This window comes from Schistocerca americana, chromosome X, assembly GCF_021461395.2.
Source record: "Schistocerca americana isolate TAMUIC-IGC-003095 chromosome X, iqSchAmer2.1, whole genome shotgun sequence".
Taxonomy (NCBI): Eukaryota; Metazoa; Arthropoda; class Insecta; order Orthoptera; family Acrididae; genus Schistocerca; species Schistocerca americana.
This window is the reverse complement of record NC_060130.1, coordinates 260351047-260366924: the sequence shown is the minus strand read 5'-3', so window position 1 is coordinate 260366924 and position 15878 is coordinate 260351047. Positions and strand designations below refer to the sequence as shown.

Genomic DNA, 15878 nt, shown 5'->3' with positions numbered 1-15878 from the left:
GAAGGATAGACACTACAGGAATTTTAATTTCCACAGTCCTGAAATAGTTTGATGGGATCCGTTACAAAATATACACCTTTGAGTTACACAGAGCGAAATACAGTGATGTGTGGTATAAGAATGTTGTTTGAAGAGGCGTGGCACTGCACTTCGGCACACTTAAGACCAAATAACATCTCTTACATTTCCTCTCAGATATATGTTTTATGTATCAGACTCTTCAGAAAGATGAGTGCTACAAAATGAACTTTTTTGAAAATCTTTTTTTTTTTTATGTGTGCAGAGCAGTCTGAGCTATAGTGGAGGGTCTCCACGTGACACGTGTTTATGTTTAGTGATTTTTGTGTTTCCTCTTCGTTTACTGCTCTCACGTCAAATGAAAACAAGACAGATTTCTGTGGTTGGGAGCTATCAAGTGAATTAAAATACATTCACATAATTATGGTAGGCTAAAATGTGTTACTAGTTTCATAATTTATTTTATTTCCACCTTTCTGACAGTCAAGCATTAATCACCTTGCAGAACAGTGTAGTTATTTTTGTCGGTTTTCTAAAGAAATTTGGCTTTTATTAAGCTTTCCTGCTGAGGCAGTAAATTTGACACGCAGTGTTTAATTCCACTCCATTGGCTAGTTTCAACTGTTCACTGCATTTCAAGTGCACGATTCCATCTTCTAGCACGTACGGAATTATGCCATAATAAAGATCCAAACATGAGATAATACAGTACTGGTACTCCAAGAAAATTTACATCCTGAAAACCACACTGAAAAGCTTAATATGAGGTTGAGGCCTACATCATTGGGAATCTGGACATGCGAATGTGCGCTTTAAGTCAAACTATGCTTTTTAGTATGGTTCACGAACTTCCGATGCTCTTGGTGTGTCCTCTGATGTCTTGTTTCTCTTATGACATAATGTAAGAAAGATCTTTTAATGTTTTACATGTACGAACATACGGGCTTCCTACGTCACCGTAGCTGTGCAAGCGTGGTGACGCCTCTTATCCGGTGCTTTCTGGCAACTGCTGAAATGAATCTATTTTTAACAGGTCGCAGGAAAATATTGAGAATTGCGGTTCGAAAAGCGATATTTTCAAACTAAATTTCCTTTTACGCAAAAGGAACTATGTGCAAGAATGTACAATGAATTTCTTAAATCGCAGAGTGTTTGCTCTCATTTAAAAATCAACTCTTTGATGATGAGCCATTTAGAAGAATTTTGAGCCCAGAAGATCAGAGATTTATGTCGGTATTAAAAATTTTACTGGCGTATTTGTGTGATGTATCTTAAAGTGGAACATGCACTAAACAGATCAACATTATATGTGAAAGCTTAGCTTCTCCTGTAGCTTATTAATATTCGAGACAAATATTCTATGTGAAAGCTTTGCTTTTCGTATAGCAACACTATGGATATTAACTTAAGCCATCAACTTTTCCTTTGGTGGAATTCGAATTTATACTTTCTTAATACAAAAATATGCAGCATACATGTTGCTGCCCATCAAAGATCTTCCCAGAACGTGGTTTTTTTCCCCCTGAGTTTCATTTTCTAAAGTGCTGAGAAATTCTATGCTGCTGTATAAAACCATATCCGTTCAAAGGATTGATAAGTTTTACAGTTCTCACGGAAAGTATAATGTCACTTAACAGGGAAAAAGTGTATTTTCACACGGGAGAAAATGTATTTTTCACTGGGAGATCCAGGAATTTTTTCTCCTTGTCCCTGTGCACACCCTGTAAGAGATCTGTGTGTTCCATAATTGTTCTATTCCAATGTTATAAGACTTATTCCACTGTCTACAGTAGATACCCTGTGGAGAGTTTGCTGTGTGAATGCCATGACATGTATCAAAATGGTCATGTGCACTGATGTACATCCAGCACACATTGACACTGATATAAAGGAAAATTGGCTGCTCTTTTGGCTAGGCCATGTACCTTTTGTAGCTCATACAGTATATTCTGTATATTGTGTCTTTTGTGATGTACGTAGATTGCTGGGCTTCGTTTAGAAGGAAGATATCAACTCAAACTAACATTTATTTGTCTTGTAAAGTAGTTTTTTCTGTCAGATTTATACCTTTTGTGTTTATATTTTGAGATGTCTTACACATGAAGCTGTTCTCATCCTTATTGGTAACAGGTATAGTTAATTTGAAATAAATTTGTGATTGACTGTTCAGTGAGTCAAAATATGGGGAAGAGGCATCATACAATTGTTGTTCTTCGTTGCACTGCACGTGCTTATTGTGATGCTGTCTCTAGAGAGCATGAGGATTTACAAGTGATACCATTCTGCAAATTGTCTAGCATTGCTGCTGCTCCTCCATTGACTCACTTGTGAAACACAAAGCTGTTTCTGTCAAACAAAGTGTGCTACTTTACATATCATTTCACCTCTGTTATGATCTCTTCAGATACTAGTGTCTCCGTTTTCTTGTAATGAAGACGAAATACAAATTGAAGCAAACCGTTCTCTTATTTTTGTACAGCAAGTAAATGAACGATCTCTCATCATCCATTTGCACTTTTTGTACATCATCCACCTTTAATATACGTCCGTGATTCTGCCTGAGATTTTGTATAATGTTTGTATGAAATTTGTCTTAGTGGATGGCGCGCTATTGTTTTCCAGCATTTGTATACAAGAATTCGTTTCCTGACGGATGCATCGTTGTAGCACCTGGTTATTGAAATATATTGTTCTGCGTCAGTTTTGGGACAGAATGATCCATAAAGTGAAACAGCATGACTCTGTTATAGTTATGCTAAATAGCTTACAAATTACTGACAGATTGCTACTTACCGTAACCATTGTGGCCCTAGATGCTGGAAATGGTGGCTGTGTGTGTGTGTGTGTGTGTGTGTGTGTGTGTGTGTGTGTGTGTGTGTGTGTTTTGCCTTTTACTTATGAAGCTGTGGCCAAAAGCTATAAGTGAGTGTCTTTTAATTGTGTTGTCTGCAACTTGCTGTTTCTTCTTCACAGTAAGTAGCAATCTGTCTTTTCCTACATTGCTGATATTCTTTTCTGGAGTTTCCATTGTTTGATTACACATTACTAAATTGTTTAAGAATTACTATATTGACCAGAGTAAGATTTATGTTACTATTTACATAAGCTCCCTCTTGTATGTCTATTTAACTTTTCAGACCTTTTCTTATTTCTACTAATGTTATGAGTGTACTACAGAATTCTGAAATATTTCTTTTAGGTGCTCCTGTGCGGTGGATCTGCGAAAATCCCAATAATTCAGCAATCTGTCTCTGAAATGTTTCCCAATTCAGAGTTATTATGTAGTGTAAATCCCGATGAACTGATTGCCCTGGGTGCTGCGAAGCATGGTAGTTATCTGAAAGAACCATTTGACCCAGGTTGTGATCATCTATCATATGATATCCCAGTTGTAACAAAATCAATTTTTATGAAGGTAAGGAACTCAGTTAGTGTAGTTCTGATTTAGTCCTATATCATCACATGATCTCCTTGTGAAGATCAGCAGTTAGGAACTTCTTGAGTGGTTTTGAATGGTTGGTGTGCGTAAATACTTTCATTATTATTATTATTATTATTTCCTGTGTTGGTGTCAGCTCAGATCATGTTAAGCTTTGTTGGCAGTGAGCTTCATTTTCTTCTTTTCTCAAAATTTCTTCATTCAGTTTCTTCCAATTTTGTTGTTATAAAAATTAATTTCCGCACAGTTGTGGAAATTAAAATTAAACTCCAGTTAGCAGCAACATAGAGTGGTTGATATAATGCTTGCAGGCTTCTTCCTTGTTATACTTTCTGTTTCCTGATAACAGCTCTTCTTCAGATATTAGCATGCTTCACCAAAACCAGTTTCGGATTCAGGATAAGTTGTGCAATTTAAATGAAAACTGTGATCCATTTAACGTAAACTGAATTTTAAAACTATTGCTCTGGTTCATCATGTAAAGAACATACAGAATTTTTTTCTTGAAGTCAGATAATTTCGAAAGCGTTACGGAGATGATAGATAAACTCCAGTGGAAGACTCTGCAAGAGAGACGCTCAGTAGCTCGGTACAGGCTTTTGTTGAAGTTTGGAGAACAAACCTTCACCAAGGAGTCAAAAAGTATATTGCTCCCTCCTACGTATATCTCGCGAAGAGACCATGAGGATAAAATCAGAGAGATTAGAGCCCACACAGAGGCATACTGACAATCTTTCTTTCCACGAACAATAAGAGACTGGAATGGAAGGGAGAACCCGATAGAGGTATTCAAGGTACACCCCGCCACACACAATCAGGTGTCTTGCAGAGTATGGATGTAGATGTAGATATTACTATATAACTAATTCCTTGAATATAATAGAGGGAAACATTCCACGTGGGAAAAATATATTTAAAAACAAAGATGATGTGACTTACCAAACGAAAGCGCTGGCACGTCGATAGACACACAAACATGCACACAAAATTCTAGCTTTCGCAACCAGCGGTTGCTTCGTCAGGAAAGAGGGAAGTAGAGGGAAAGACGAAAGGACGTGGGTTTTAAGGGAGAGGGTAAGTAGTCATTCCAATCCCGGGAGCGGAAAGACTTACCTTAGGGGGGAAAAAAAGGACAGGCACACACTCGCGCGCACACACACACACATCCATCCGCACATACACAGTCACAAAACTGTGAGACTGTGTATGTGCGGGTGGATATGTGTGTGTGTGCGCGCGAGTGTATACCCCTTTTTTCCCCCTAAGGTAAGTCTTTCCGCTCCCGGGATTGGAATGACTCCTTACCCTCTCCCTTAAAACCCACATCCTTTCGTCTTTCCCTCTCCTTCCCTCTTTCCTGACGAAGTAACCGTTGGTTGCGAAAGCTAGAATTTTGTGTGCTTGTTTGTGTGTCTATCGACATGCCAGCGCTTTCGTTTGGTAAGTCACATCATCTTTGTTTTTAAATATAACTAATTCCTTGATGTGATAACAATCCATTTTTATATTTCAAGAAGAAAACTTAAGTTCACATTGTCATAAACAAGGGTATTTCATATAAGGAGGTAAAAAGCTAATAATTATAGTGGAAAACTAGTTGAAATGGAATTGTTGAAATTTACATCACATAAAGAACTTAAACTTTAGGATTAAAGACCACTCGATGAAAAGCAGAAGTGTTGGGATGTTGACAGGCACAGACAAAAGAAAGAACACTTGCAGACTTTTGTAGTTATCCATTGAAGAGTTAGAGTATAACAAACACACACACACACACACACACACACACACACACACACATACACACACACACACACACAAAATAGACTAATGGTGCCAATGCTGTTTTGTGGCAGATGCAGTGGTTGTGATGGGGGTAGAACGTGCTGGGTGCTTGGATTGGGCCTTGGTCTGCCACAGGGATATAATCCCTGTGTCATGGGGTTGGGAGTTAGGGTTGGCATAGGGATGGGCTAGGCTGTTCTGTAGTTTGGGTGAGCGACAGAACACCACTTTAGGGGGGATGGGAAGGATCTCTGGTAGGATGTCCGTCATTTCAGAGCAGGATGAGATATAATCATAGCCCTGGTGATGGATATGGTTCCATTGTTCCAGCCAGGGTGATGCAGGTTCACAAGGGAAGTGCTGCTTTGTAACTGACTTGTAGGGATTGTGGTAGGATTGGGGATGTGTGAGGCAATGGCACAGTAAATATGTTTGTGGACTAGGTTTGGGGATGGGGGTTGTATCATGTGTCTGTGAAAACCGTTGTGAAGGCTTCAGCATGTCGAGCAAGGGGGTTCTCACCACTGCAGATATGTCATCCTTGGGTGGCTACGCAGCATGCGAGGGATTTTTTCTTGTGAAAGGGATAACAGCTGTTGAAATACAAGTATCGTTGGTGGTTAGTCAGTTTAATGTGGACAGAAGTGTGGATGGAGCCATCAGAGAGGTGGATGTCAGCATGCAGGAAGGGTACACGTTTGGTAGAGAAGGACCAGGTGAAATGTAGGGGAGGAAAAGGCGTTAAGGTTGTGAAGGAATGTAGATAAGTTTCAACCCCACCCCCACCCCACTGAACCTAGTCAATGAACAGATTTCCTGTGCCATATCCTCACACACCCTCAATCCTTCCACCACGCCAAAAATCAGTTACAAAGAACTGCCCCCTTTGTCACCCAGTATCACCTTGGACTGGAACAACTGAAATATACCTTTCCACGGAGCTTTGATTATCTCTCATCCTACGCTGAAATGAGGGACATTCTATCCAAGATCTTTCCTACCCCTCCTAAAGTAGTGTTCTGTCACCTATCCACCCTACACAACATGCTAGTCCATCCCTATGCCACTCCCAACCACTTGACACAGGGATTATATCCGTGTAGCAGACAAAGCTGCAAAACCTGCCCAATCCATCCACCCTGCACCACCTCCTCCAGTCCTGTCACAGGCATTTCCTACCCCATCAGAAGCCAGGCAACCTGTGAAAGCAGCCATTACTCTGCTGCAAACGCAGGACAATCCTTTGTCAGTATGACAACCAAGCAATAGTTGCAGACGAGTCATCTTGAAAACACATCATCCAGTCCCATAATCATCCTGGCCTCATTATTTGGTAACCCACTGCCCCTGCACACTTCAACTAACATGCCCCAGGGGGCTCAGAATTCTTCCATGAGTTCGTGCATGGTGCTCACAGGGCCCCAAGTTATTGCAAACCATTCTTCCTTCCTGGGCTGCATTTCCTTCCCCGTGTCCTTTCACTGCCTTCTCTCCTTCCCCGCTGCCACCTCCTCCCCCTTCCTCGATTATCTTATTTACGTCGACCTGGCTATCCATCTGGTTTCCTGTATTCCTTGCAGTTTTGTTTCCCTCGCTTTTTCTCTTTCATCCTTTTTGGCGTTATTGGTCCCTCTTTGTGGTTTGACCCCACTTCTAAATTTTCTTATATGAATGTGTAGTGTCTGTTCTTTTGAAGCAACAGACACCACACAGATCCCACAGCTGTGAACACTATATGTAATTGGAAGGGGACATTAAGTGGAATCAGCGGCATCAACCGAAAATGTGTACTGGATCGGTATTTGAGCCCGGGATCTCCTGCTTACTAGGGAGGTGCGATAACCATTGCGACATCCAGGACACAGCATTATCGCAACTGCGTGAACTACTTTGGTACGTCTCACGGCCAATCCACACTCCCGCCAAGCGGTAACTATCCGCAGTCCCTGTCAATTATACTCCCGTCGCTACTCAGTTTCCCACAGGAGGTCAGATGTATTTCGTGCATTCACACTGAAGAAAGTGGATCCATTGCCCGTCCAGACTTACGTGAATGCGTAGTGTTTGTTCCTTCAAAAGAACACACACCACGTAGCTACTGCAACTGTGAACACTATTTGTAAATGGAAGGGCGGTCACTGCTGTCAGCTACACAGGGACATTAAGATGATTCCACTTAATGTCCCACTGCAGCTGACTGCAGTTATCCTCCTTCCATTTACATCTAAATTTTCTGTTTGTAGTGTGAGCCATTTGGGGAAGAACCCCCTCCTTAGTGTCTATGGCATGGATTCCTCTGTCCACTTCCCTCCTCTCTTCCCTCCCTGCCGTAGCCCCCCTCCACTTCGATCACCAGCACGTCTAGCCAGCGCGTGTGGTGGGACTGTTATGTACCCATCTGACTGACCCCCTTGACAACACAGGACACACTTCTGATGCCTGAGCTGTTGCCTCCTCATATGTGCCTAGGAGTGGTTGCTTGTTATTCTGGAGAATCAGAACTCACTGCTATGGCCACCATACCAGATGCTTCTTGTCATGGCTGGGTGGCGTCCATGGGGAGAGCCCCTGATCGAAGTGAGTGGTATCGAGGTGAATACTTTGCACAAGAGGCATATCGAGCTCCAAAAACCTGGCCGTTCTCCTATGGCCGTGTCTTAAAGTAGTAATGTATCATTGAATGCTGCTTCTTATGATTCTGCCACCTTCCCTTCCCTGGCCACACCCTGGGAGGAGGTCCAGGCTCGCCGGCTTGGACTGAAACACCTTCCCTGCTACTGGGTCTGCACTAGGATGGACAGGGACACATTCACCCCCACAAATCCGCTATTTTTTGTGGAAAATGCAGTTTGGTTCCCTGTCGATCAAAGGTTCTTCTTCCACGCGATCTGCAGCTATTCTTGCTTATGATCATCTTGGCAATGTCTCGCTGTCTGTTACACATCACCAGTCTCTGAATATGGTCCAGGGAGTCATTTTCCATAGGGGCCTCATCCTTCAAACTGATGAGGAACTGCAGGCTAATCTGGAACAATGGTGTGTTCATTTTGTTTAACATGTGCAGAAAGCTCGTAAAAATGCCCACACCAATATCGCCGCCTTTATTCTGGCTTTTTGGGGAGATACCCTCTCAAGAGGTCAAGGTTATGTGAGATTGGTGTGACGTGAGCCTGTATAGCCTGCCACCCACGAGTTGCTTTTGGTTCTTGGGTTTCAGGCACATGCCTTCCCAATGTACAGCAGACCCTCTATGTGGTGGCTGTGGCCACCCACTTCATGGGGGGAGCCCCTGTGTTCTGCTACCTGTGTCCGTAAATTGTCATGACCATCACACTTCGTGCTCACTAGATTGCCCAGCTTACAAGAAAGAAAGGAAGATACAAGACTATAAGTTCCTGGATCGACGATGTGTTGTCTTCAATTTTTGCCTCTGTTATATCCTTTCGCACTCTTATGTCTCTCTTATCAGAGTCCTGCCCCCTCTGCTTGGCCCCTCCCCTGTAGTTCTCACGCTCTGCCTTCTGGGTGCCACTCCACCTCCTCGGTCATAGAAGTGCCTCCCTTCTTCAGCACCCAAGAGTGACGGGTGTCCCTCCCGTGACCCCTCCTATCAGCATCAGCTACCACAACTCGGCTACAGGACATACAGTCTGTGTGCCCCAAGGTTGCCTCCTCTTTCTCAGTTCTGGATCTTTCAAATCGTGCTCTCCCTCTGTGCTCTGCCCTCCTCAACCTATGAAAGAGAAGAAGAGAAAACATAAATACCAGGACAAGGCCCCCTCCTACAATGTCTTCTGTAGGTGTCATCTCCCCCGCTCACAACCTGAGTCTGACATCAAATTTATGTGACGTGACTGGCTCCAGCCCGTTCATCTCCCATTTCGATACCCGCTCAGTGAGGAACTGTAACGAATACTACCTTCACCTCCCAGAGTTGCAATCCCGTATTGCCTTTCACTCATCAGCTTGTGTTGTTCTTGAGGAATCTCATTTTACTAATGCTCACTCACTGTCCCTTACTGAGTTCTGTGCTTTGTCAGAACCAGGTTGGCCCATTGAGGGCTTCTGAGGGTGTCTGCATGTTGGTCTGTATGGATATTGTTAGTACATGGGTCTCATTCATACCACATTGGAAGCGGTTGCCGTTTGGGTCCACTTGGACTCTGCCATCACAGTTTGCAATCTCTATCTCGCTCCCTGCCAGGCCACCTATATCTGCTGCCCTAAATGCTCTCCGGCAACTCACCCCTCCCTTTCCTCCTCCTTGGGATTTTAGTGCCTATCACCCTTTGTGGGGCAGTGCTTCTTCATCTAGTCAGGGGTTCCTCCTCGACCAGTTTCTTGCAGACCATGACCTGTGTCATCTTCATGATGGTTCCCCTACTCTTTTAGTGCTGCATGTGGCACCTCTGCCACTGAATTCCTCTCTTCCCCTCTCCTCCTTCGTTCCTGGTCGCCACATGATGACCTCTGTGTAGTGACCATTTCCCGTTGGTTCTCTCATTCCCTCCCCACCTCCTGATGACCGGGTTTCCTTGCTGAGATTTCTGTCATTGTCCTCTGTATACCTCTCGTGTCATGTTTCCACCTTCTTTGTCAGGTTGTCGTCCGTGATGTGTCAGATGAGAGAGTCTGTGCTGCGGGCATTGCTGTTCCCGCTTGATGGGCACCAGTCGCCATTGGCCAGTTCCATGGCAGAGCATGGCTATTGCCACCACTGTTTGCAATTGTTGTAGCACCTTGCAACATCTGAAGCGGCACCTGTCCTCCGTATTACCTTTGCGCCAAAGCCCGTTACTTACACAACCTGAGCAAACGGGTGTTTTGGGAATGCTCTCTGTACCCTCTGTGTTCTTCTGGCTCTTCGTGGGTGTGGGCTACACACCGCACCCTTCAAGGTTATCAGTGGCAGCCTTCCATTCCGTCCTTGCCCTTAAAGTTGGCCTTTCTACGGATCCATCATATTTAGCTCTGAGGCATTTTCTCCTCTCAGTGGAGAGACTATTGAGGTTTCTGTCCTTAAGCCTAGCAAGGATATATCATCCCTTGATAGTTACCGGCCCAGCAGTCTGACCAGTGTCCCCTACAAGTTACTAGAATGGATGGTGGCTCGTCAGCTCAATTGGGTCCTTGAATCTTGGAACATTTTATCTCCCCACCAGTGCTAGTTTTGGGAGAGATGGTCTCATCTGCTTCGATTGGAAGCCACAGTTTTGGAGGCCTTTTCTGAGTGCCTTCATCTTGTTGCAGTTTTCTTCAATCTTCATAAGGCCTCTGACACAGGTTGGTGCCATCACATCATCCTTACTCTCCACGAGTGGGATCTTTGGGCCTCCCTCCTGATTTTTATTCGTTAGTTCCTGTCCCACTGGTCATTCAGAGTCCGTGTTGACACTGTTCTCAGCTCTCTGCGGACTCAGGAGAATGGCGTTCCACTGGTCTCGATATAAGGTGTCTTTCTTGTAATTGCTATTAATGGACTTGTGGCTTCTGCTAGACCATTGCTCACCCCTGCCCTTCATGTGGACGTTTTCTGTATTTGGGCTAACTCCCACTCAGTGGCCTTTGCAGAATGACAGTTGCTGGGGGCCATCCAGCGTGCTTTCATATGGACACACCTACATGGTTTTCAATTATCTCTCCTTAAGTCAAGGGTGGTGCATTCCTGTCATCCTACTATGGTCCGTCGTGATCCAGAACTCTACATCGATGTACAACACCTGACCATGGTCCCCCAGTTCCATTTCTTGAGTCTGAGGGGGGGACTACGTACACACATAAGTACACATAACAATATCCAAATTGAAGGAAAATTGCAATATATAAAAAAAAAATTACACTTTATAAAATATGGAGCAACTTGTACAGTACATGACATATGAACACTTCCTTACCTCTGTCACAACCAAATTAACTCAATGTAGAAATACATAGCATTTTGTTTATAATATTTAAACATTTTGTCAAAAACCAATATTGTCAATACTGCACAAAATGCTGGTGCTGCAATCTGCATTCAAGTTGATTCAGAACTACACATGATGAGACCTTTCAATGCTTAGATAATATTTTTTTGTATTAGAACCCCTTTTCTTCCACCAACTTTGAGGACTCTTTGCTCGGAGAATAAGTACGGCATGTTGCTGTGGGGATATCAACTTCACACAGAATATGAGAGAAAGAAACCTCACAAATATCATTATCAGGCCAATAGGACGACGGTGATGCATGAACCTTACTGTAACATATCCTTCACAAATAACCTTCTCAACAATTCCCAAATACCAAGAAGAGTCTCATGCACACGCAGTATAGCAGTTGGGCTGAACAGTGCATTCTGGCCTTAGTGGCAGAAGTGCATCTGAGAAATCATCCACAATACTAAAATCTGTATCACAGCTCAGCCTTTTTGCTCCAATCTCGGTTGGTGATATTGGTACAATGTGGTGCATAGATCGTATCCCAGCAATTGTTTTTGCACTTGGGAAGTGCTGAGAAAGATAATGTCTTGCTCGTACCATTTCATTTTTTGAAACAAAGAGAATTGAAATGCCTTGCAGGTTCTCGTGACAGAATACAAATACCTGTGAAGCTGTAAGTATTTGATCTTTATAAACTCTTTGCAAACTTGTTTTTGTGACAAGTCTTTCAACACTGCCACCAGTACAATCACAGGGAGATTTGCCATGGCGGGTAGCAAAAAATGACCCACTGCACTTTACGTTGAAGTTGTGTTCGTGGTAGCAGATATTTCTGAAATCCTTACCATTTTTGTATTGTGTAGTACAACCATCAGTGAAATATTCAACATACACAAGATGAATTTCAGGGAATTCACACTTTAAAAAATTCAATACAGTTTCTGAGGCTGGTAAACCAAGGCAACATCATGTTCTAGGTCATCAGAAACAATACAAATACTTTTTGCATGCAACTGTTTGTCCTTTTTGTAATATACGTGGACAGTGTGAAGAGTGCAGCTGCCATTGATCCAATGGTACCCCTGTACTTCATCTTTAACAACAAAATTGAGAGTTTCACTGAAATCCATTAAAGTTAACACTGATCCTTCATCATTTTCATATAATCAGACTGTGATTGAGAAAGAAGAGTGTGGAGTAATTTTTCAATTTTCTTAGTTTGTCGCAGGATTCTGATAGAGAAGTGATGTGAACAGTTAGTCATTCTATGAGTTGATACCCATTGACTGTATTGAACCATCTCATCAGGAGCATAGTCTTCTATTTCATTTTCTAGGTGAGTTTGAAGCAATGAACTGGTGGGGCATTTTTCACACAGATGAAGCATAAAGACTGTTATTTATATCACATGTTATTATTTTAATTAGATCTTGGTATGTTTCCTAATAGAAATGGAATTTAGAAGCAATTTAACATTTTGGTGGTAAATGCAGACACATACGGTATGTGTTCCTGATGATCCTGCAAGCATACATTGTTTTGGTCGAAGAGAAGCAAATTTTGAGAATCATACTTTGCTTTCAGGATAGTTTTTTTTAAATAGAGGGAATACAGCAAATTTTCTTATGTAGAGAGAATCTGTGCAGGTACTTGTCTTTGTGTTTAACACACACACACACACACACACACACACACACACACACACACACGCGCGCGCGAAACACTTAAATCACAGTATGAATGACCATTGCTTCGCCATAATAGAAGCTCTTATTCTTCACTAGTCAGTTCATTCACACAAGTTAGGGCGTTATCACATATATCTTGCAGATACTGTCCAAGAAAAGACTGCCTACTTGTACTTTCCATAATGCTTCAGTCATAATACCAATATTTGTCGTAAATAATTCAAAAGATGATTGGTGTAACCTAAAAAGTAATTAATTAATGAAAAATCATTCTATCTCATTGTTTCATTACAAAAGTATTTCACATTATTATTGTAACATTAGGGGACTTACTTTTGTTTTGGAATGAATAGTTACAAACTGCAACAATCGAATTTTTAACCAATAATTGTCTCTGTGTACAGCTCGGTACAAGAGCTCAGAACTGCACGCTCAGTGTACACGTGACCCAAAATCAAAGGAACTGGATGATGCAATACGTATAGTGGCAGCGAAACGGTGTTCTCAGATATGATTTGTTCCCAGGGAAATCCAGTGTAGCCAACTCCAGCAATTTAGTGGTGACATGGTAGTCATCAATTAGCAACTTAAGTATTTCTTTTACAGTAATGTTGTTTTTTACAGTTCGCATTATTTCTACAAACTGATTCGTTTTGCATGACATAATGGAATATGTAGTGTGTTCATGGTGTTTGTAAATTTTTCAAAAGTATCTGTGAGGAGGCAATACCTTAAAAAACAAGCTATAATGTCCATGCATGGATTTTGTTTAAAAGAAATTATTTACAATTTTTTCTGAGATGTAGATGATGGATATGTACTACAGGAAACATGACTATAAAAATATAAACATTCCTCCTTAACCCTTCAACTGCTCTGGACATGTTAATGCATGTGCCTTTGTACCTGTCCGTGTGTGCTCTGAATGTGTTTACACGCGCCACCAGTCCTTCTATCTGGTACTGTGAACGTGTCTATGCATAGACATGTTCAGAGTACCAGGTAGGAGGACTGGTGGCGCGCATAAACGCGTCCAGAGCAGTTAAAGGCTTAACTAAAAAAAAATATCAAGTTTCCACTGCAAAAACTGTACAAACTATTGCATTTTTAAATTATAAAGGAGCTCGTTTATGAAAGCTTGAATTCCTGAATCTATACAACTTCTTTTTGTGATAAGTGAAAAAGTAATTTACCTACAACATTTACATTTTGAAAATGTGAATATATCTAGGTAAACTTCTGCTACCCAAAATTTCAAGGATTTGTCTGTTAATGGGTGTCATTTCCTAAAATTTCTGGATGATTTGATGGGGAATGACCCCTATGCAATATTGGGACATGCGTTACCATGAAGTAACAGCACCCTTTGTCACACACCATTAGACAACAGTGGTTTTTGACGGACATGCTGCTTCATAAATATTCTTCATTCTCTGATGTGATGTCTACCGGTATGTGTTTACTGGTATGTGTTTTTCCGTTGCTAAGAAAAGAGCACCACCACGTTGATCCTGTTTGGACGCATTGGGTAATAATGTCGCCATTGTTTACCTTTCTGCATTTACTGCACGAATGTCAGAAAGGCACGAATGCCACACTAATACCTTGCCAACAAATTGGTACTTATATGTCCGCATCAGACTCACCACACACAATTCAACAAAAACTGACATTTTGATTACACAGAATGGGCATATGATTAGTGAGTCTGGACAATTTAAATCTGTAGGTATTCAGATAGATGGTAAGTTGTCATGGAAAGCCCGTGGGTAGGATTTTGTTCAAAAATTGAATGCTACTACTGATTAAGTTCAACCATTAAAGATGTTTTAGAACCTGTGACTGTTTATTCAATGTAAACACACAGAACTGGAACCAATCACTGTTTTGCAATAGTTATTTATTCATTCCATGCACCAGTTTTCAAGCTTTTTCAGGCTCATCTTCAGATGGTTTTCAGAAGTTGCATAGCTATTTCAAGCATAATGCTGGATGCTGGTTTGCAACAGTATGGGCCGCTTTTGTTGTTAGTATCCATCTGTTTGCTTCCATTGTGATGACCAGTTGGTACCACAACACTCACTTTCCCACAATATGTATGCACATGCTAGATGCTGGCAAGGTTTCATTATCACAGTGTATATGCGCAATATTGTGTAAAACTGAGTGATGTGGGATGAACTGGCCATCACAATGGAAGCAGTCAAATAGATACTAACAACAAAAGCTGCCCATACTGTTGCAAACTAGCGCCCAGCATTATGCTTGAAATAGTTATGCGACTTCTGGAAAACCATCTGAAGATGAGCCTCAAAAGTTTTGGAAACCAGTTCATGGAATGAATAAATAAATATTTCAAAAAAGTGACTGGTTGCAGTTTTATGTATTTACTTCTAATCCCAGATCACGTAAGAAACAGATTGACCGTCCTTACGGCGGAACAGGCAACCGTAAAAATAGTTTCCCCCGTCAGTCAACAGATGTCGCAGGCGATGCTCCAATGCTAACTGACCTGTCCATGTCGCGGAATTGGCAACGCTGTATCTTGGGTGACGTGAATGACGCTGATCTGTGTTCGGCTAGAGCACTGCGCGCGAAATGCATTCGTCACACAGCTGACTGTAGACCATGATCGGCTATGGTTTTTCCCGCGTTTTCAATCGAAGAATGTAGATTAGTTCCTGTAATTCCACAAACCAAGTTTATTTCTACTGTAGGGATACTTCTCACAATCATATGCAAAATGAAAAGTAATACACAATCTGCTCTCGCGCAGACATGTTACTATAAGCAGTGTTGTTTTCGAGTGAAAGCTGTGAGAGGATTATTAGCGCACAGATAAAAAGAAATTAAAACAGGCAGCATCTATAGTTTGCATGCTATGCTCGTTCTCTTCTACCCTCCTCCCTTCATTCCAGTATAAACGTTTGTTCACATGTATTAACGAATGGAAGTGAACATTGACGAATTATCTATGAATACTCATTTGCAGCAGTGTAAACGAGGTTTTACACTCGTTCACTTCGT

The 15878-nt window shown here is 41.9% G+C and overlaps 1 protein-coding gene across 1 annotated transcript in view; it reads left to right on the top strand.

The window, feature by feature from the left end:
• LOC124555319 (heat shock 70 kDa protein 14-like) overlaps nt 1–15878 on the top strand; it is a 164589-nt gene that overhangs the window by 135085 nt on the left and 13626 nt on the right. The window contains exon 7 of the mRNA XM_047129198.1: nt 3218–3433. Within this exon, the coding sequence (XP_046985154.1) occupies nt 3218–3433 (216 nt within the window). The remainder of the gene's footprint in view (nt 1–3217; nt 3434–15878) is intronic.